This window comes from Musca domestica, unplaced genomic scaffold (assembly GCF_030504385.1).
Source record: "Musca domestica strain aabys unplaced genomic scaffold, Musca_domestica.polishedcontigs.V.1.1 48, whole genome shotgun sequence".
Lineage (NCBI taxonomy): Eukaryota > Metazoa > Arthropoda > Insecta > Diptera > Muscidae > Musca > Musca domestica.
In genome coordinates this window covers 2,479,888-2,503,592 of record NW_026712340.1, presented here as the reverse complement: position 1 = coordinate 2,503,592, position 23,705 = coordinate 2,479,888, and the positions used below count along the sequence as shown (strand labels likewise).

Sequence of the window (23,705 nt, the reverse complement as noted above, 5' to 3'; positions counted from 1 at the left end):
AGTATACATTTGAGCGAAAGCTTATCCACTTAGGAGCACACAAGCGGTTGGATATATGATCTTATGCTTACCTTAAATATATATAATTTGTGGGGTCTAAAATACGTATTAATACCATGGGGGCAATGTTAGTACTTTTCAGTAGCTTAGGATTTCCAAAAAATCTGCCTCAAAGAATCCATCCCTTCACTACAAAAGCGATTTGTGCGATATTTTCCACATATTCAGCCATTTACTTGTCACATATACTCGTGCGGATATTTGTGTATGTATATCGATTACCTTCATGTCATTTACGTTCAAAATTTTTATTTCAAATTAATTTGTTTTTCATGAAATCAGAAAATCTCCAACGAAGAACAACCGAAAAAAAATGAATCCACACGAAATCCTAATGAAGGCGATACACAGCGAGCGCGACAGACGTTTCTTGGAGTCCCAGCATTACTATCGCAAGGGCGTCGAGCTGTTACGAGATTTTGTCAACAACGAGAGAAATACTCGAACTGCCAAACGTTATTACGAACATATCCTGCAATATATTGAACGCTCCAAAAGCGTAGACGCTCAGGTAGAAAAACTTCTCAAAACTGGAGAATTTCTCAAGTCCACGCAAATACAGGAAGACTCGCAAGGTCATAGCTATGAAACGCTAATTGGTGAATATTTTGAGGCAGATGTTCATGAAATCTATTTGGAGGAACCCTATCTCCAGCGACCATATCAAGTAGAGAATTTAGTTATATTCTTAGAGATGGCGGTGAAGAAATGTCCGCGCTTGAAATTTGTTAAACTGCTCACAAATCGCGTGGGCAATGATGCTAACTTGAGGGATATTCAAGGTAGTCTGCGACTGAGAGGCATTGAATTTGTTGTAGAACGAGACCTGCGTCAGCACGATCGAAAGGTGGCATTGAGTACGGGAATTGTTATAAAAATTGGACGTGGTTTGCACATTTTCAAGGCAGCCAATTCCAGCTACTCTTTGGTATATGTGATTATGATTTTAGGCGTTGTTTGAAAACGGATGTCGACGTGTGGCGTTCGGCGAGAAAGTGAAAATAATTGTGAAAACAAATTTGGTGTGTGCGGTTTTAGTAATAAAATGTTTAAAAAAAAAAGTTAAATAGTATCAGTCGATTTTGCCGACAAATGTATACCTCCAGCCTTGAGTTACAATTATTCAAACTGTGTTGACCCTTATGGGGGAGGTTCCGAAGCTGTTGTCCAATATTGAACAATTCGTATCTGAACCAAGAAGGATATCGACTACTTCCTATACAGTATATGAGCTATGAACAAATTTTTGAAACATGTGGAGATATGTGTGAGGTAACAGATATAGCGGAACGAAGTATTTCACTTCATCTAATACAGATTTTTGCAAAATTTAAATAAAATCGAACATTTGTATCCATTTGTATTTTATAAATTCCGATAAATTACATTTTCATGACAGATTCATGGCTGAGGGAAATATTTAGATATAGCAAGCTGTAAAGAATCGCTGACTTGTTTCGCAAGTTATGACAGATATAAGTATTGGGTATTGTGACCCCTTGTGGCCAGAAGGGGTTGGCAGATATATATATCATCCTCACAACAGATCTTGCGTCAGCAAAAATATTAGCATATGTGGAATTTGATGAGAGTTGGATGCTTATACAGGGTTGCCCATATTCAACGGACCTTTGGGCCCATTCCAATCGACGAGGCTTGTCCCCAGGCAACATTCTTTCCGTAAATTAAATTTTGTACGGGAACAAATGCAAATCAATGCGGATAATCCGTTGTAAAGTGGACCGAGCCATGCCCAACTGCTGAGAACGGTGTTTTTGGGATGTTCTTGGGGACCTCTCAACACTGGCTCGTACGGCAGCGATATTCTCGGCCGATCGCCTTGGTCGACTTTTATATGGCCTCTTCGGATTAAAAAGAGTCTTACCAGTCGAAAATTTTTAGTATAAACGCTTAATGGTGTTCTTAGAAGGCGCACTTCTCACATTTTTTAATGTTTTAAAAGCACGATGAGTTTTCACAATTGACTTCTTGTAAATTTCAACTATTTCAGAGAGCTCGCGTGGCTTGTATTGGTTCATGGTAAAAATCTGCTTGGACTGACGCTTCAAACGCGGTATGTCATTAAGCGATGTGACATCTGTGTCAAAAGTTATGGCGTTGCCAGATGGGTCCGTCGAATATGGGCAACCCTGTATCTTCTTCTTTGGGCATTTTGTTTTTAAAATCTTGAACCCTACGTACTGGAGGTACCACAAGAAATGGTCCGATCTCTCTCATCTTTATAACAGATTTTGTGTGGTTGGAAATATTTACATGTACCAAGTCTGAATGGAATCGGATGTTACTTTCGTGTTCTATGAGATTCATGAATATTCAAATTTTTTTACCCTTTGTGGGGGATGTGCCATAAGAAATGGACCGACCGACGGACATGCCATCTTCACACCAGACCTTGGGTTAATAAAAATATTGTGATGTGTGTAATTTGAAGAGAACCGGGTGCTTATTTCGGATTTTATGATCGTTTTGGTTATTCAAAACTTTTACGCTTTGTGTCGGAGGTTCTCTACCGCCTTTATAACATATTCTGTATTGATAGAAATATTCAGATGTGCCAAGTTCAAATGGAATCGTATAATTATTTCGCGTTTTATGAGCTCCATGGATATTCAAAATGTTGACCCTTTGTGGGGGAGGAACCAGAAGGAGTGGACCGATATATTCCATCTTAAAAACAGATATTGGTTTCATAAAAATAAAAGGATGTGTTTAATTTAAAGATAATCGGACTTTTACATCATCACATTTTATAAGAGTGATAATTATTCAAAATGTTGACCCTATGTGTGGGAGATACTTGATGGAGTGGACCGATATTGTCTATTTTTGCTAGACCTGACATAGAACTGATGCAAATATTAGGATTTGAAAAATTGGAGCAAAACCGGATTATTGTGGGGGGTACCAGAACGAGTGAACCGATTTTGCCCATCTCTGAACTCGATCTAAGTTTCGTAATAATATTACGATGAACCAAGTTTGGATCAAATCGAATACTCCCTTCGAGAGTTATCATGCGCATGAGCCAGCCAGACAAACAGACGGACGGACGTCTATAGATCGTCCTAAAACTGACTTAAAAGCTAAAAAATTAAAAAAAAAACAAGTTAAAATGCATTAAGTTTGGCCGGGCCGAACTTCGAATACCCTCCACTATTTGGAGCGAATTTGGAATATTTTACAAAAATAAAATACTTAAAAAATTCGGTTAAAATTTTAAAAATAACGAATATAGTCGTTATTATGGTGTCTATACGACGTGGACCTACATAGGCATTGTTTGTCATAAGCCATTACCGTACTCAAATTCGAAACTTGAAATAAACGGTGAATAATGCAACTAAAATCATCAAAATATCGTATATAGGGAGGTAGCGTACGAAGACCTGGACCTACATAGACAATTTTCTGTCACAGGCTGTAGTATCCATTACGAACTTCTAATACGAAATCTCAAACAATTTCGGTGAGTATTGTACCTAAACTCAAAATACCGAATATAGGGAGGTACTGATATATGGGGCCTATACGAAAACCTAAACCTGCATAGACAATTTTCTGTCACAGACTGCAGTCCCCATTACGAACTCTAAATACGTAATTTGAAATAATTCCGGTGAATAATGACGATAAAATCATTAAAATACCGAATATTGGAAGGTACCGTTATATGGGTGCTATACGAAGACGTGGACCTGCACAGACAATTTTCTATCTTAGGCTGTACTATCCATTACGAACTTCATTTACCGAATTTGAAATAATTCAGGTTAATAAAAGCGCTAAAATCATCAAAATACCAAATATAGGGAGGTATCGTTATATGGGGGCTATACGAAGATGTGGACCTATTCAGACAATTTTCTGTCTTAGGCTGTATTATCTATTTCGAACTTCAAATACAAAATTTGAAACAATTCCGGAGCATAATGTCGCTAAAATCATCAAAATACCGAATATTGGGAGGTACTGTCATATGGTGGCTATACGAAGACGTGGACCTACATGACCCATTTACGAACTTAACCTGCCTACTGGAAAACTAAACACGGCATGGCCGGCATTTCACAAATCAATGCTTCAAAGTTATCATCCAATGTGTCAATTGAAGCGGGTTCGTCGGACCTATAGACATGAACTTTAACACAGACCCACCAAAAAAGTGTAAAGGCGTTAAATCGCATGACGAAGGGGCCAATTGACCAGTCTTGAATGTGAAACAAAACGTTCACCGAACTCGTGTGCTGCGCGGCCGTATTGTTGAAACTTACAAGGCAGTCGCTGTGGTACTTTGGATAAAAAAAAATTAATTAATATCATTTCACGTTACGATTTGCAGCATCGTTGAAGTAGTACGGTCCAATGATGCCCCCAGCCCATAATCCGCACCAAACTATGATTTTTATACCCTACACCACAAGGTGGTCAGGGTATTATGTCTTTGTGCATTTGTTTGTAACAGGCAAATGGAAGCGAGATATACGCATAGTTCCTTTTGATGATCTGCATAGAATCACATTCTGGGTCGATTTATGCATGTCCGTCCGTCCGTCTGTCCATGTATTTTTGTAAACAAAGTACAGATCGCATTTATTATACCCTACAACACTATGTGTTGGGGGTATTATAAGTTTGATTGGGCCAGAATTTATGTAACACCTCGAAATATTGGTTTTCCATATAGGAAAGTATATATGGATCTTCCTCGCTCGCCGAGCTGAGTCGATCTAGCTATGTCCGTCTGTCCATGTTAATTTGTAATCACTCTACAGGTCGCAATTATGGTCCGATCTTCACGAAATTTAGAATGGAGGTGGGGCTAGGGTCAGAATAGAGCCCTATTTCTTTTGGAGATGATCGCCAAATGTTTAGGGGTTGAAATGGACCAAATACTGAAAAAATGTCGGATTTTGCAGTAGCTATACAGGTCGCATTTATAGACCAATCGACGAGGAATTTCGCATGTAGCTAGAGTTTAGGGCGGGGAAGAAGCCTACCAATTTGGGTGGTCATCTGTCATGGTATGTCCGTTGGTCGGTCCATTTCTTCCGGTACCTCCCCCACAAAGGGTAAAAAATTTGAATATTCATGAATCTCATAGAACACGAAAGTAACATCCGATTCCATTCAGACTTGGTACATGTCAATATGTCCATCCACACAAAATCTGTTATAAAGATGAGAGAGATCGGACCATTTCTTGTGGTACCTCCAGCACGTAGGGTTCAAGATTTGAAAAACAAAATGCCCAAAGAAAGAGATACAGGGTTGCCCATATTCGACGGACCCATCTGGCAACGCCATAACTTTTGACAGAGATGTCACATCGCTTAATGACACACCGCGTTTGAAGCGTCAGTTCAAGCAGATTTTTACCATGAACCAATACAAGCCACGCGAGTTCTCTGAAATAGTTGAAATTTACAAGAAGTCAATTGTGAAAACTCATCGTGCTTTTAAAACATTAAAAAATGTGAGAAGTGCGCCTTCTAAGAACAACATTAAGCGTTTATACGAAAAATTTTCGACTGGTAAGGCTCTTTCTAATCCGAAGAGGCCATATAAAAGTCGACCAAGGCGATCGGCCGAGAATATCGCTGCCGTACGAGCCAGTGTTGAGAGGTCCCCAAGAACATCCCAAAAACGCCGTTCTCAGCAGTTGGGGATGGTGGACCGAGTTCCACTTTACAACGGATTATTCGCATTGATTTGCATTTGTTCCCGTACAAAATTCAATTGACGCAACGAATGTTGCCTGCGGACAAGCCTCGTCGATTGGAATGGGCCCAAAGGTCCGTCGAATATGGGTAACCCTGTATAAGCATCCAACTCTCATCAAATTCCACACATACAAATATTTTTGCTAACGCAAGACCTGTTGTGAATATGATATATATCTGCCAACCCCTTCTGGCCACAAAGGGTCACAATACCCAATACTTGCGAAACACGTCGACGATTCTTTACAGCTTGCAGCCATGAATCTTGGCTTGCAGCCATGAACCTGTCATGAAAATGTAATTAATCGGAATTTATAAAATACAAATGGATACAAATGTTTAATTTTCTTTAAATTTTGCAAAAATCTGTATTAGATGAAGTGGAATACTTCGTTCCGCTATATCTGTTACCCCACACATATTTCCACATTTTCCAAAAATTTGCTCATAGCTCATATACTGTATAGGAAGTAGTCGAGATCCTTCTTGGTTCAGATACGAATTGTTCAATATTGGACAACAGCTTCGGAACCTCCCCCATAAGGGTCAACACAGTTTGAATAATTGTAACTCAAGGCTGGAGGTATACATTTGTCGGCAAAATCGACTGATACTATTTAACTTTTTTTTTTAAACATTTTATTACTAAAACCGCACACACCAAATTTGTTTTCACAATTATTTTTACTTTCTCCCCGAACGCCACACGTCGACATCCGTTTTCAAACAACGCCTAAAATCATAATCACATATACCCAAAGAGTAGGTGGAATTGGCTGCCTTGAAAATGTGTAAACCGCGACCAATTTTTTTAACAATTCCCGTACTTAATGCCACTTTTCGATCGTGCTGTCGCGGGTCTCGTTCTACAATAAATTCAATGCCTCTCAGTCGCAGACTACCTTGAATATCCCTCAAGTTAGCATCATTGCCCACGCGATTTGTGAGCAGTTTAACAAATTTCAAGCGCGGACATTTCTTCACCGCCATCTCTAAGAATATAACTAAATTCTCTACTTGATATGGTCGCTGGAGATAGGGTTCCTCCAAATAGATTTCATGAACATCTGCCTCAAAATATTCACCAATTAGCGTTTCATAGCTATGACCTTGCGAGTCTTCCTGTATTTGCGTGGACTTGAGAAATTCTCCAGTTTTAAGAAGTTTTTCTACCTGAGCGTATACGCTTTTGGAGCGTTCAATATATTGCAGGATATGTTCGTAATAACGTTTGACAGTTCGAGTATTTCTTGTGTTGTTGACAAAATCTCGTAACAGCTCGATGCCCTTGCAATAGTAATGCTGGGACTCTAAGAAACGTCTGTCGCGCTCGCTGTGTATCGCCTTCAATAGGATTTCGTGTGGATTAATTTTTTTTCGGTTGTTCTTCGTTGGAGATTTTCTGATTTTTTGAAAAACAAAATAATTTGAAATAGATATTTTGAACGTAAATGACATTAAGGTAATCGACATATATACATATAGATATGTACGCACGAGTATATGTGACAAATAAATGGCTGAATATGTGAAAAAATCGCATAATTATGTTGAAGTGAAGAGATGGATTTTTTGAGGCAGATTTTTTTTTGGAAATCCTAAGCTACTGAAAGCTACTAACATTGCACCCATGGTATTAAGGGATAATACGAGTTTTAGACCCCACAAATTATATATATTTAAGGTAAGCATAAGATCCTATATCCAACCGCCTGTCTGCTCCTAGGTGGATAAACTTTCACTCAAATGTATACTAGCTCCGTATACCTCATATATATATAAGAGTAGAGTGGTGACTGGGTGACTGACGGGGTTCATCAACGCCCAGGTGAAATGGCTGAAGCTACAATCTTGAAATTCTACATGTAGTCAATGTTGGTGTGTAGGGGTAGGATAGGGCTAGGGCTCCTAAAATTCGGTGTGATGAAAAAACTGCAACCAACTTCAGACTGCTGCCATTTCTAAGCCACTCGTCCGACAGCTGTTAAAATTATTCTACTGACAGCTCATTTTATTGTTTACAAGCGTACAAAAGTATTTCGGTGAGAATTTTCTAGAAGTTACCCCTGATGGAATTCAAGCGAGGTAGTGTGATTTCTTTATGTTTGACTGGAAAACCAAAAGTGGCTATCGTTAGGTCATTCCAGCACTTAAATGTGAATAAATCTTTTGTGTCTCGTAACATCGTTCGTTACCGTGATACTGGTGGCGTAGACCGACGTCAAGGAAGTGGACGGAAGTAAACAGCAACAGCATCAGCAGAAATGGTTCGAAAAGTAGAGGAGCGACTTGATCGAAACCCGAGTCGCAGTGGCCGAAAAATGGCTCGTTAGCTGAACATATCGCAATATTCCATTCGGCTTCAGAATAAATGAAACATTCTGGAGGGTGCATTAAAGCCTTAAGGGCTAAGTACATAAGAAGCTTGAAGTCATGGCACGGCCTATTTTGTGACATTTCACAAAGGAATTACAGAGCCGCACTAAAATCCTGCCGTCGTTTTTCATTATAATTTGGCATTAATATGCCTAGCCATGGCTTCAAGCTTTTTATGTAAGCAGCCTAAGGTTGCAAAGGCACGCAAAAATTTTGGCCGCAGACCTTGGACATTCCAACAGGACTCAGCGCCATTGCAGTCAGCACGCGCCACCCAAGAATGGTTACAAAATGAGGTTCGTCGCTTCATTCCCAGCGCACAATGGCAACCAAAATCTCACCTTGTATATTCTTAAATTCAGCTTAAAATTCTTAGACGATTCACGATATCGTATAGCCCCCATAAGACGGTACACCCCAATATTCGGTATTTTGATAATTTTTCCCATGCTCTTCAATGAAATTGTCTGAAAAATCACACAAGCAGTCCGTTGTGAGTACTTTATCCCCTGGAAGAGAATAATCTATATAGGTTCACGATATCGTATGGGCCCTATATAACGGTACCCCCCCCCCCCCATAATTCGGTATTTTAATAATTGTTCCAAGTTTTTCAATGGAATTGTCTGAAAAATCAGACAAGGAGTCCCTTGTGAGTACTTTATCCCCTGAAAGAGAATGATCTATATAGGTTCAAGATATCGTATAGCCCCTATATAACGGTACTCCCCGTATTCGGCATTTTGATGATTTTAGCCTCTTCTGAGTACTTTATCCCTTAGAAGAGAATTGTCTAAAAAGGTTTACCTTTTCAAATTTCGTATATAAAATTCGGAACCGTTACTACAGTCTATGACACAAACTACTTATGCAGGACCACGTCTTCGTATAGCCTCCATATAGCGGTTTGCATTCGAACAGTATAAAATAAAAGTTCGGCCCGCGCGAACTTAGCTGCTTTTTATACCCTACAACACTATGTGTTGGGGGTATTATAAGTTTGATTGGGCCAACAATTATGTAACAACACGAAATATTGGTTTTCCACATAGGAAAGTATATATGGATCTTCCTATCTCGCCGAGCTGAATCGATCTAGCTATGTATGTCCGTCTGTTCATGTTAATTTGTAATCACTCTACAGGTCGCAATTATGGTCCGATCTTCACGAAATTTAGAATGGAGGTGGGGCTAGGGTCAGAATAGAGCCCTATTTCTTTTGGAGATGATCGCCAAATGTTTAGGGGTTGAAATGGACCAAATACTGAAAAAATGTCGGATTTTGCAGTAGCTATACAGGTCGCATTTATAGACCAATCGACGAGGAATTTCGCATGTAGCTAGAGTTTAGGGCGGGGAAGAAGCCTACCAATTTGGGTGGTCATCGGATAATATTTAGCGTGTAAAATATACCATATCTTTTTTGTTGAAAAAATTCAAATTTTTTCATTAAACCGCGAATATTTTAAATCCCGGCGAAATCACAAAGCCATGACAAGGTTACTTCTGATCTTTACATTGATGTTAACATACAACAAATCGGATATATAGCAAAATATGTGCGATATATATGTCTATCAAAGAAGATATGCTTGAAAGATCTGTTATATGTCGAGAACGGCTGAACTGATTTCGACAGTTCTCATTAATTCAGAATGGCCTCTTGGCAGGAAAGAAAAAACGTCTAAAAAAATCGCATAAAAATATCTCTCTAAAGATGAAAATATTGATTTTGTAACATTTTTCATATATTTTCAATTTTGTCATATTTTTGACATAAGTATTTTCATTTTTAATTAAACATTTGGTAATATTTCTACAGCTAACAAAACTAAGTAGCTGGGATATCAGGATATCATATACAGATCGCATTTATGACCCGATCCTTACGAAATTTTGCATGGGTATAAGATGAGGGTCAGAATAGAAGCCTTCTCTTTTTGGAGATGATCGCAATATATTTAGGGGTTGAAATGGACCAAAAAACTGCAAAATTGTCAGCAGGTCGTAATTATCGCCCGATCCTCACGCACATTTGAATGGGAGTTACCGGACATTGCAAAAGCCAAGCAGTTTTGGATGGCATACAAAAATATTCAGTGTGCGAAATAGTTTGCCAACTTTTGTAGACAAAATACGAAAATGTCCATTCCAGTGACTCTATGGAGAATTCAAAAATACAGGAAAGACTCACTTCTGACTATTTCGTTAACGCTGATTTCGTGGAAGAATATACTCAAATGTCTGTATCTCATATTGATGCGTTTCAGTCAAAAACCACTTCTGAGAAATTATAGGTCTTCGGGAAATATTGGTTCCAGATCTAGGAAGACCATTTACGTGCAACATCTACCAATAAATTGGAAATGAGGAAATTAGTTTAAGTTGCTATTATTCGAAAATTAGAGAACGAAACCTGATGGTTTTCTTTTATAATTTGTCACAATATCTTGTGGAATTCTTTCGAGTATCTCGCCTATATAAACAGTATCGTTTATTATAGTGTTGTAGGGTATTCAACGGTCGGCCCCGCTCGACTGTAGCCTTTGCTTACTTGTTGCCCTATAAAGATGAAATTTGGCACAAATCATTTGCTTGGCCCAAGGACGAATCCTATTGAAATTGGAGATAATCGGTCAAAATTTAGATATAGCTCCCATATATATCTTCGTCCGATTTGCTTTTTTTTTGTGCACCAAACGTGTAATATCAGTCCGAATAGTATGGAATTTTGCACGTACGATCAGATTGGGCCTGAAAATAAGTATGCCAAATTTGATCGATATCTTAATTTGATTTCAAATTAATTGTGCACCCAATATACAATACAAGTCCGAATTTCAAAGATACAAATGCATATTTAGTCCTTTGAACTTTAAATTATAATGATAATCATAGGGTGTATGAATGAATTCTCCCATAAAAACTTTTAATTGATATGCGCAGCTCTTCTAAATTAGCAATTGGTTTCTGGATGCATTTATAACATTTGCATTGCTTCTGGCTGATATTCAAAACTGAGAATTCAGCTTATTTACATACCCATGGAGCCAAAAATGGGCATCGGATAATAGCTAAGACATCACTCTTTTTATAAAAAAAATTGCATTGTGTTAGTCATTGATGTTCTCTGGAATGCAAGAACCGATTTTGTTTCCGTAAACTTCTTATAAAAAAGTGATGTCATTGCCACGGTTTATATGTATGAACAATTCCTGTACGTGTATTGATTGCATTTCAGTGCAATCATTTCGAAACATGTCCAGTAAGTGATAAACGCATGCAACCAGGCCAGGCGAAATGGCTGAAGCTAAAATCTTGAAATATAGCAAATGAGTCAATGTTGAAAAGTCTGAGTTTTGTGCTAAAAGTTCTAAAAGGTACTACATATTTAAGCCCTCGTATTGGTCAAACGGATAAAAATTTGGAACTCTGAAAGTTCGGTTTTTGTGTTATCTGCAAATTGTCAGTTGATTTCATCTAAATATATAGCCCTCCATTCATAAACATTCCAGTGTAGGTACTCTTTTGACTTTCGGTACTTTGAAGCTTTTAGACCCAATTTGCTCTGCATAATACTACGTTCTAATACTATACGATACGTTCTAATTTTCTATCGATTTCGCAGTCAAAAACGAGTAAGGAAAGGTTAAAAGTCGGGCGGGGCCGACTATGTGATACCCTACTATAAACTTCACCAGCCGGAATGAATTTGGCAATTTCCAAAAAAAAAAAATTCTGTCAAAATCTTAACAATAAAAAAGCAGTAAGTTCGGCCTGGCCGAACTTTGAATACCCTCCTCCATTTAGAACAAATTTGAAAATTTTCGAAAAAGATAACATTCGCCAAAAATTCTGTTAACATTTTAAAATTAACGAATATAGCCGTTATATTATCACCTGTACGACGTGCACCTACATAGGCATTGTTTGTCACAAGCCATTACCATATTCAAATTCGAAACTTGAAACAAACGGTGAATAATATAGCCAAAATCATCAAAATACCGTACAAAGGGAGGTACCGTTATATAGGAGCTATACGAAGACCTGGACCTGTATAGACAATTTTCTGTCACAGGCTGTAGCTTCCATTACGAACTTCAAATACGACATCTCAAACAATTTCGGTGAGTATTGTACATAAAATCGCCAAAATACCGAACATAAGGAGGTACTGATATGTGGGGCCTATACGAAGACCTGGACCTGCATATGCAATTTTCTATCACAGACTGTAGTACCCATTACGAACTCTAAATACGTAATTTGAAACTACTACGGTGAATAATGACGCTAAAATCTTCAAAATACCGAATATTGGGAGGTACCGTTATATGGGGGCTATACGAAGACGTGGACCTGCATAGACAATTTTCTGCCTTGGGCTGTAGTATCTATTTCGAACTTCAAACACCAAATTTGAAACAATTCCGGTGAATAATGTCGCTCAAATCATCAAAATACCGAATAAAGGGGAGGTATCATTATATTGGGGCTATACCAAAACGTGAACCTGCACAGACAATTTTCTGTCATAGGCTGTAGTATCCATTACCAACTTCAAGTAGCAAATTTGAAAGAATTCCGGTGAATAATGTCGTTAAAGTCATCAAAAATATTGAATATCGGGAGGTACCCACATATGAGGGTCATACGTAGACGTGGACCTGCACAGACAATTTTCTGATATAGGCGTTATTATACATTACGAACTTTAAATACCAAAGTACCCTTGGACCGACATTTTCAATACCAAAAGTCCTGCAGAAATATATTTGAGTAAAAGTTAATCAACTTACTTTATTTCGCTCGGATGATGGATCTCGATAAAATCTGGCAGAGGTATTTTCGAGCTGTATCTGATGCTCGGTATCAAATAACATTGTTGTGGAGTAGATATTACGCATGTGCGGGACTTTGACACCAAATCGGATGAAACATATGAACAGATTTTCACTAAAATCTGAAGTACTTGCTACTGGGCTGAATTCTGTCGGTAGTGGGCTGATATTAGCCATTTGGTGCACAATAAACCTGAAATCGGACAAAGATATATATGGGAGCTCTATCCAAATCATGAACCGATCTTAGGTACATTTAAGGCACTAGGCTGTATCTGATATCTGGTACCAAAGATCAATGTTGTGGAGTGAAGATTACCCATGCGAGGGACTTAAAACACCAAATCGAATGAAACATATGTATGGAAGCTATAGCTACATATATCTGAACCGATTTTCAGCAAAATTTGTAGCACTTGTTTTTAGACTGAATTCCATCGGAAGTGCCAAAATTCAGTCCATTTTGGGTTGATATTAGCCATTTGGGGCACAATAAACCTGCAATCGGAAAAAAGGTATACCCAATCTTTATACCCAAATCTGAACCGATCTGGAAGGTATTTGACAGAGGTTTTTCTGACCTGAATCAGACATCTGTTACCAAAGATTAACATTGTGTAGTGCATATTACGAATGTAAGGGACTTTAACACCAAATCGGATGAAAAATATATATGGGAGCTACAGCTATATTTAAACCGATTTTCACCAAATTTGTAGTGCTTGCTTCTAGACTGAGTTCGGTTGGATGTGTCAAAATTCTGGTCATTTGGACTGATATTGACCATTTGCTGCACAATTAACTCGAAATCGGTTGAAGATATAAATGGGAACTATATCTAAATTTGGACCGATTATCACCTTGGGCCGACCTGCATTTTGTTCACAAAAGTACATGGACAGACGGACCAACATTCCTAAATCGACTCCGAAACAAATGCACAAAGACATACCTAGACCACTATGTGATGTAGGGTACAAAAATGAAACGGCCAATGACCTTGGAATAATTTTAGAAAAAAAACCAAAAAATTTTTTTCAAATATTTGCCAAATATATCAGCAAAGGCTATCAGCAAAATAAAGACACTCACAGAGCCTCTATACAATGCTAAATTCGGCTAGTCGTTAAACAAATCTCAACGCTAAAATATGGATCGCCCTATTTTCGCTGTTGTGACGGTATAACCTTTAAAAAAGAAAGGAAAAGAAAAGAAAGCAATATTTTAATTCTCATCCCAATTTCAGCTGTTACTTCTCGCATTTTTAACTCCAACAACATCAAATCCCACAAAATGTCGCACCGAAATGTGTGCCCAACAACTGATGGAAACTATGGATCTGCTCTATCGCCAGAGTGCTTTGGAAATTTTCCAATCCCATCACCATCACGATGTCAATCCGGAACTTTTGATATGGCAGCAATTACTACCCTTTCTGGAGATGGTGGAACAGTTCGAATGGTCCAGTTTTCAAAGTCCTCTGCTGAGAAGGCAATTTGAAATTTTAATCAGGGAACTTAACTTTGCCCGCCAAGCCTCCAACAAAGACTTTGTTGTGGCCTCTAAAGTTTTGCGGGGTGTGGGTAAACATAAATTCATGTATCACCGCAGAGCGGCCAATAAAAGCAATCCACCTCCCCACGAACTGGTCTCCTATGTTCGCAACATCAAATCAATCATAACCAATAGCAATGACTTGCAAGAAGTCAAATGGTATTGGCGTGAATGGCGTAATCGCCTGCCAATGGATGTGAAGAATGCTCTCAATGTCTACATACAATATTATCAGAATATGTCAACAGTGGAAAAGCCTGCCTCCAGTATTTGGTATGCTCAATATGAAGATCCAAAATTTATGGAAAAATTGGAAAAAGTTATGGAGGCGATAATGCCTCTCTATCAGCAGCTGCATGGCCAGTTGAGACAGACCTTGTGGAAGAAATATGGTGATGCCATCATACCCTCGACGGGCCTCATTCCCCACCATCTAATGGAACAAGCTCTCTATGAGGCCTGGAAAAAGGATTCGGTTTTCGGTAATCCCTATCCCGACAAGAAATTGCCAAATCTCAAACAAGAATTGGATGGCAAGCGATTTGCTCCATTGGATTTTATTACAATTGGAACGAAATTCTTTGAGAGAATTGGATTCGATCGTCTGACGGAGTAAGTATCAAATGTTAGTGAAAAGTTATAGCGCCGGTCACTGAAGGTCTGTAATAAGTTGGAAAGCTTCAAAAGCTTTTCCGAGCAATTTTTAAAAGCTCAGCATTTGAACATATATTTCTATACCCTCTTTTGAGAGCGAAACTTAAGGATTGGACATACATGCACATATGGGCAGAAAAACAGGTGCGCAATTTTTATACCCTCCACCTAGGAAAGGAGGGTATATTAACTTTGTCATTCCATTTGTAACATCTCTAAATATTCATCGTAAACCCCATAAAGTATACGCAGGGTGAGATTAAAAAACTGCAACCAATTTCAGACTGTTGTCATTTCTAAGCCACTCGTCCGACAGCTGTTAAAATTATTCCAGTGACAGCTCATTATATTGTTTACAAGCGTACAAAAGCATTATGGTGAGAATTTCCCACAAAAAAAGTTATTCGTGATGGAATTCAAGCGTGATAGTGTGATTTCCTTATATTTGGCTGGAAACCCACAAGTGGCTATCGTTAGAGAACTCCAGCATTTAAATGTGAATAAATATTCTGTGTCTCGCACCATTGCTCGTTAACGTGATACTGGTAACATAGCCCGACGTCAAAGAAGTGGGCGGAAGAAAACAGCAACAGCATCAACAGAAATGGTTCGAAAAGAAAAGAAGCGAGTTGATCGAAACCCGCGTTGCAGTGGCCAAAAAATGACTCGTGAGCTTAACATTTCGCAATATTCCACTCGGCAAATATTGAAAAATAAGCTCGGGGTAAAGCCATTGAAATTCCACAAAGTGCAAGAACTTACACCGCAACAGAAAGAAAACAGCTCTTTTGAGTAGCTAAAGAGTTCCTTCGCTTGGCCAAAAGTCGTGAACTGCCGAATTTAGGTTTCTCCGATGAGAAAACATTCGTTGTCCAGCAGTTTGTAAACAAACAAAATGATCGTCTTTACTTGCCAAAGAGGTCAGCTGAAAATGTGCACCTTCCTTTGGCCACCAGAGCTCAAGCACCGACAATGGTGATGGTGTGGCCCGCCATAACAGCCAATGATAGCTCTCCTCTCGTATTAATCGACCGTGGCATCAGAATAAATAAAACATTCTGGAGGGTGCATTAAAGCCTTGGACACGTAAAAATTTTGGCCGCCGACCTTGGACATTCCAACAGCACTCAGCACCATCGCACTCAGCACGCGCTACCCAAGAATGGTTACAAAATGAGGTTCCTCCCTTCATTTCCAGCGCATTTCCGTTGGACTATTGTGTCTGGAGAATTTTGGAAAGCAAGGTTAGCACTAAAAAATACGAAAGTGTCGATCACCTCAAGCAAGCGCTTCGCCGGGAATGCGCCGAAATACCGCAGAGCAACATTCGGACAGCGTATGACGGTGCCATTGGCCGTTTAAAGGTCATAATTCGTGTCAAAGGTGACCAATTTGAACAAATCTAAAGTTATTCTAAAATCCAGAAATTAAGCGCCGACCATGATGATAATGTGGGCCGCCATAACAGCCGATGGTCGCTCTCCGCTCGTATTAATCGACCGTGGCATCAGAATAAATGCCGAATATTATCGCGCAGACCTTGGACATTCCAACAGGACAAAGCACCATCGCACTCAGCACGGGCCACCCAAGAATGGTTACAAAATAAGGTCCCTCGCTTCATTTCCAGTGCACAATGGCCGCCAAAATTTCCGGATACCAATCGGTTGGACTATTGTGTCTGGAGTATTTTGGAAAGCAAGGTTGGCACTAAAAAATACCAAAGTGTCGATCACCTCAAGCACGGGGAATGGGCCAAAATACCGCAGAGCAAAATTCGGGCATAGTGTGACGGTTTCATTGACCGTTTAAAGGCCATAATTGGATTTTATACTTTTATGTCAAGAAGGCATTCTGAATTGACAAAATTTGTCAAAATCGGCCCGGCCATTCTTGAAATATATGTATTCTAACTAACATCCAATTCCTTTGTACATACACATTGTTAATATTTCGCCATATATACCCGATATATTTACTATTTGCACGTAATGGTCAGAATTGACCTGTTCGCCTATTTGTGAATTCGCCGGGACTAAAAATATTCGCGGTTTAATGGAAAATTTGACTTTTATTTAACGCAAATGTTATGGTCTATTTCACCCACTAAATATTACCCGATGACCATCAAAATTGGATGGCTTCTGCCCCATGCTAACTTCCGGGTCGTTTGGTCTATAGTTGCGTGCTGTAGAAAAACTGCAAAATCAAAATTTTTCCAGTTTTTGGTCCATTTCAACCCCTAAATATTATGCGATCATCTCCAAAAGCAATAGGGTTCGATTCTGGCTCTAGCCCCACCTCCATTCTAAATTTCGTAAAGATCGGCCCATAATAGCGAGCTGTAGGGTAATTACAAATTAACATGGACAGACGGACGGACATATATAGCTATATCGAATCAGCTCGGCGAGATAGGAAGACCCATATATACTTTCCTATTTGGGAAACCAATATTTCGAGGAGTTACATAATTTTTGATCCAATCAAACTTATAATACCCCAATGCATGGTGTTGTGGGGAGTAAAAGAACTCAATTGTGTAGAGACTAAAACATTTTCATTCCTTTTTACAGAAACTTTTTGCGTGAGCATTTCCGTTTACACCGCAATGGAGGCCCCGACTGCAAATCGGCACTCTTTACAGCTGGAGAAATTCACATGAAATATTGTCCGAGTGTTAGTTACAAAAAACTGCTAACAACTCATGGAGATATCACCCACATGGAATATGCGATTTTAAGGAACAATATGAGGGTGGGCCTAAATCAAGAGGCCTGTCCCGGTTTTGGTAATGCAATGGCCGAGGCTGTGATACTTTCCGTCTCCACGCCCAAGCATTTGCAACAACATCTAAATCTTCTCAATAACTATACCTATGATGATGAAATGAATATGAATTTCTTGTATCGAATGGTGAGAGATAAGGACCATATATATTTTTTTTTTTTTTGGAATATTTTTTATTTTTCATTTTTTTTTTTCTTGTCATTTTCAGGCTGTCCATGCTTTACTCTCAATACCCACTTATTTGGTTCACGAGAAACTATGGACTGATATATTGGATAAAAAAGTCGATGCGAAAAACATTAATTGCCATTACTGGAATCTAATGGAAAAGTATATGGGTGTTGGACCTTCGTTGGCGACAAATAATAAGTATGACATGCCCTATAAATTCTATGAGGGTTTAGTAGCGGATATCCGAAGTACCAAGTAGGTGAATTAAAGAAATAAATTCGTTAAAGAAACCAGTAAAGAAAGCCTTAAAGTCGGGCGGGCCGACTTCATGATACCCTACACCACTTTGCTAATTTAGTAGAGCTCCAGATAACAATTAAAAGTTTTTATGGGAGAATTCAATCATACACGCTATGATTATAATTATAATAAAAATATATATGGGAGCTATAGCCAAATCGGAACCGATCTCGTTAAAATTTGGCAAAGATATTTCTGAGCTGTATTTGATATATTTCCCTGAATATCGTTGTTACGGAGTGCATATTACGGTTGTGGGTAACAAATATAACAAATCGGATGAATAATATATATGGAAGCTATAGCTATATCTGAACCGATCTTCACCAAATTTGACATACTAGCTTCTACACTCAATTCGGTCACAAGTGCCAAATTCCATCCCATTTGGACAAATATTAGACGTTTGGTGCACAATAAAAGGTAAATCGGACGAAGTTATATATGGGAGCTATATGCAAATCTGAACCGATCTCGATAAAATTTAGCAAATGTATTTCTGAGCTGTATTTGATATATTTCCCCAAATATTGTTGTTGCAGAGTGCATATTACGGCGGCGATGGACAAAATTAACAAATCGGATGAACAATATATATGGGAGCTATAGCTATATCTGAACCGATTTCGATCAAATTTGGCATACATATTTTCAGGCCTAATTTGGGTGTATATGAAAAATTCCATACAATTCGGGCTGATTTTACACGTTTGGTGCGCAATAAAAGGATAATCGGACGAAGATATATATGGGAGCTATATCTAAATTTTGACCGATTATCTCCAATTTCAATAGGGTTCGTCCTTGGGCCAAACAAAAGATCTTTGCAAAATTTCATATGGATCGGGCAATAAATGCGACCTGTACTTTCTTTACAAAAATACATGGACAGACGGACAGACGGACGGACGGACAGACGGACGGACAGACGGACGGACGGACATGCATAAATCGACTCAGAATGTGATTCTATGCAGATCATCAAAAGGAACTATGGGTCAATCTCGTTTCCTTCTGCCTGTTACAAACAAATGCACAAAGACATAATACCCTGACCACCTTGTGGTGTAGGGTATAAAAACTGAGTTGTGGAAGAGAGACAGAGAGAGAGAAAGAGAGAGAGAGAGAGAGGCAGAGAGTCAGAGATCACATTCAAATGTTTATAATCAAACATAAATCATATTTTTAAATGGGTAACATAGATTAGTGCCTTCTGGCCTCTCCCCCACAAATTATCAACATTATGAATAGCCCAATAAATCCCTTCTAACTATTCTTCACTGATTTCACTTCCTACTCATAAACGCAGTTTTTCTTCTATGACACCTCCATTGTCCGATATAATCTCTGCTTTAACTTCTATGAAACCTTACGTTTTTATACCCTCTGCCATATGGCTACAGAGGGTATATACAATTTGATACGGTCAAAACGTGCCTAGGACCAAATCCGTTTCAGAACATTTGGAGTCGATCTAGGGAAGTCCGTCCGTCCGTCTTTCTGCTGGCTGTTGTGCACGATAACTCTCGAAGGGAGTATCCTATTTGGTCCAAAACTTGGTACATCGTAATATTTTTGTCAAACTTAGATGGAGTTCGGTGATGGATAATATCGGTGCACTCCTTTGGTACCTCCCCCATAAAAGAATATTTTTTTTATTTTTTTCAAAGAATATATTTTTTGCACAGAAAGGGAATCGATCATCCGATTTTGCTTCAACTTTGCAAATCCTAATATTTACGTCAGTGCTAGGACAGGTGCGAAAGAGGACAATATCGGTCCACTCCATCAAGTAACTCCCCCACAAAGGGTCAACATTTTCAAGAATTACAACTCTTATAAAATGTGATGTTAGAATCCGATTGTCCTCAAATGTCACACATCCTTATAATTTTATTAACCCAAGATCTGGTGCCAAGATGGAATACATCGGCCCACTCATTCTGGTACCTCCCCCACAAAAGGTCGAATTTTTCAAAAAAAAAAAAAAATAAAATAAAATAAAAATATTTTCTGTACAGAATCAATAATCCGATTTTGTTCCAACATTGCAAATCCCAATATCTGCGTTAGGTCTAGGTCAGGTGCAAAAATGGATAATATCGGTTCACGCCATCAAGTGCCTCCCCCTCAAAGGGTAAAAATTTTGAATAATTATAACTCTTAAACAAGTAAAAAAGCTGTAAGTTGGCCAGGCCGAACTTTGAATACCCTCCACCATTTGGTACGAATTCAACAATTTTCAAAAAAAAAATAAAAGGATTTTAAAATTCTGTTAAAATCGTGTAGCCGTATATTAGAGTCTATATGGCGACATGGACCTGCATAGGCAACTTTTGTCACAAGGCAACTTATATCACAATATTCAAATGCGAAACTTGAAAAAAATCTGTTTATAATGTAGCTAAAATCGTCGAATATAGGGAGGTACCATGGTGGTTATAAAACGTGGATCTGCACACAAAATTTTTTGTCATAGGCTGTTATATCGAACTTCAAATGCGAAATTTGAAACAATTCCGATAAATAATGTCGCTAAAATCATCAAAATACCGAATATCGGGGTGTACCGTTATATGGGGGCTATATGAAGACGTGGACCTGCACAGACAATTTTCTGTCATAGGCTGTAGTATTCATTACGAACTTCAAATGTGAAATTTGAAACAATTCCGGTAAATAGGTTCGCTAAAATCATGAAAATACCGAAGATCGGTGGTACCGTTATATGGGGGCTATACGAAGGCGTAGTCCTGCACAGACAATTTTCTGTGATAGGCTGTAGCATCCATTACGAACTTCAAATACTAAATTTGAAATAGTTCCGGCAAATAATGTCGCTAAAATCATCAAAATACTGAATATTGGGGGGTACCGTTATATGGGGGCTATACGAATACGTAGACCTACATGGCTTATTTTCTGTCTTAGGATGTGGTATCCATTACGAACTTCAAATACCAAAATTGAAACAATTTCGGTAAATAATGTGGCTAAAATGATCAAAATACCGAATATCGGGGGGTACCGTTACATGGGGGCTATACGAAGACGTGGACCTACATTGCCCATTTTCTGTTTTATGCTGTAGTATCTATTAAAAATTTTAAATACCAAATTTGAAACAATTCCGGTAAATAATGTAGCTAAAATCATCAAAATACCGAATATCGGGAGGTACAGTTATATGAGAGCTATCCGAAGACGTGGACCTATATGGCCCATTTTCAATACCAAAAGTCCTGCAGACATAGTACACATTTGAGTAAAATTTTATCAACCTACTTCATTTCGTTCGGAAGCTAGAGTGATTTCCACAGACGGATAGACGGACAGACGGATAGACGGACAGACGGACGGACATTGATAAATCGACATAGAATTTTATGCTGATCAAGAATATATATACTTTGTGGGGTCTAAAATGTATATTTCGAGGTGTTACAAACGGAATGACAAACTTAATATACCCTCCATACTATGGTGGAGGGTATAAAAATGTGATGTAAGAATCCGATTGTCTTACATCCCAATATTTTTACATCCCAATATTTTCTTGTCGCACATCCCAATATTTTTATAAGCCCAAGATCTGGTGTTAAGATGGACTATATCGGTCCACCGCTTCTGGTACCTCCCCCATAAAAGATCGAAATTTTGAATATCCCTTGAGCTCATAAAACGCGAAATTAATATCCGATTCCATTTAGACTTGGCGCATCTGAATATTTCTATCAACACAGGATCTGTTATAAACCGGTAGAGATCGGACCATTTCTTCTGATACCTTCCCCACATAGAGTTCAAGATTTTAAAAAAACAAAACGCTCAAAGAAAGCGAAATAAGCATTCAACACTCTTCAAATTTCACACACACAAACATTTTTGCTAACACAAGATCTGTTGCGAAGATGCTATATATCTGCGAACCCCTTCTGGTACCTTACCTACAAAGGGACAACAATTTCAATACTTTTATCTGTCATAAATTGCGAAACAACTCAGCGATTCTTTACAAATTGCTGTATTTAAATATATGTCTCTCATCCAGAATCCTGAGATAAATATGGAATTTATGATTTTCCATAAATTGGATATAAATGTTCGATTTTCTTGTAATATTGCCCATACCAATATTTTTATCTGTATTAGATGAGGTACGAAATTGGAATATATAGGTTGAATACATGTGGCACCTCGCACACACTTTTAACATTTTCTAAAAATTAGCACATACCTCATATAAAGTGAAAGAAGCCATCAATATGGTACAAATCTGGCACGTCGCAATATTTGTCGGTAAAACCGACTGATATGTTCTAACTTGTTGACTTATAATTTCTAAATTTTTAATTCGATTCTAGAAAACTTTTTGGTGAATTTTTGGGCTATGAGATATATCGCGATATTTGTCTGGAAATCGGCCAATATCAACGAGGAAATAAGGCTAAGCCATTGTTTAAATGCGATTTTGCTGAAAACCAACAAGCTGGACAAAGGTTAAGGTAATTGATTTTTTTTTTTTTTTTTTTTTTCAAAAATATATTTCAATTAATCGTGTCTTTTGATACTTGAAATTCCGGATTAGAAACATGATGAACTCGGGTTCCGCAAAGCCATGGCATGAAATTATCAAAGAATGGACATCGACTCAGCCAACAAAGTTGAATGCATCGCCCATGTTGGAATACTATGAACCACTGACGACTTGGATGACCGAATATAATAGGTTGCATAATATTACAGTGGGTTGGCAGCACACCGAATGTAAGCTGGATACAACATTTCTCCCCTTACAAAAAAAAATTAAGATGATACATGTAATTCCTATTTTTTTCAGTTTGCCATTGAGGATTTATACGTACAATATCGGAATATAATGAATAAAAACTAAAATTTATAATTAGGGCTGCCATAGAAACCAATTTTGTCACTATTGGTTTTAAAAACGACAAGAAAAAATGTTTTGGTTAGAATTTTATCGGTTTTGGTTGTCATAGAAGCTAATGTTATTGGTTTTGTTATTGGAAATAAATCAAGTTGCTTAGAGCTGTCACTTTTCATTTGCTTTGAATTTTTTAAACAATTTTTAAAGGACTAAAAATGTGGATTTTTTAAACAATTTTTAAAGGACTATAGACGTGAATTTTTTAAAGAATTTTCAAAGGACTATGGACGTGGCTTTTTTAAAGAATTTTCAAAGGACTATGGACGT

At 38.2% G+C, this 23,705-nt stretch overlaps 3 protein-coding genes across 3 annotated transcripts; 2 read left to right on the top strand and 1 right to left on the bottom strand.

The window, feature by feature from the left end:
- The first annotated feature begins 373 nt into the window (after positions 1–373).
- Positions 374–1,021, top strand: LOC101898647 (MIT domain-containing protein 1-like). Its single transcript, XM_020035526.1, has one exon. The coding sequence runs from the start codon at positions 374–376 to the stop codon at positions 1,019–1,021; it is 648 nt and encodes a 215-aa protein (XP_019891085.1).
- Positions 1,022–6,387: 5,366 nt separating this feature from the next.
- LOC101898477 (MIT domain-containing protein 1-like) lies at positions 6,388–7,274 on the bottom strand. Its single transcript, XM_020035527.2, has one exon. The coding sequence runs from the start codon at positions 7,272–7,274 to the stop codon at positions 6,486–6,488; it is 789 nt and encodes a 262-aa protein (XP_019891086.1). The 3' UTR covers positions 6,388–6,485.
- Positions 7,275–14,072: 6,798 nt separating this feature from the next.
- LOC101898307 (angiotensin-converting enzyme) lies at positions 14,073–23,471 on the top strand. Its single transcript, XM_011292757.3, has 7 exons — positions 14,073–14,201; positions 14,268–15,187; positions 17,806–18,145; positions 18,228–18,445; positions 22,855–22,995; positions 23,079–23,257; positions 23,331–23,471. The coding sequence occupies exons 1-7, from the start codon at positions 14,172–14,174 to the stop codon at positions 23,339–23,341; spliced, it is 1,839 nt and encodes a 612-aa protein (XP_011291059.1). The 5' UTR covers positions 14,073–14,171; the 3' UTR covers positions 23,342–23,471.
- Positions 23,472–23,705: the final 234 nt, after the last annotated feature.

Bases quoted from the DNA above. Each gene is read 5' to 3' on its own strand.
- LOC101898477 (XM_020035527.2), bottom strand. From the start codon at position 7,274: ATGTCGATTACCTTAATGTCATTTACGTTCAAAATATCTATTTCAAAT.
- LOC101898307 (XM_011292757.3), top strand. From the start codon at position 14,172: ATGGATCGCCCTATTTTCGCTGTTGTGACG. The intron at 18,446-22,854 runs GTAGGTGAATTA...ATTCGATTCTAG, and splicing joins GCGGATATCCGAAGTACCAA to AAAACTTTTTGGTGAATTTT. The intron at 22,996-23,078 runs GTAATTGATTTT...ATTCCGGATTAG, and splicing joins CAAGCTGGACAAAGGTTAAG to AAACATGATGAACTCGGGTT.
- LOC101898647 (XM_020035526.1), top strand. From the start codon at position 374: ATGAATCCACACGAAATCCTAATGAAGGCGATACACAGCGAGCGCGAC.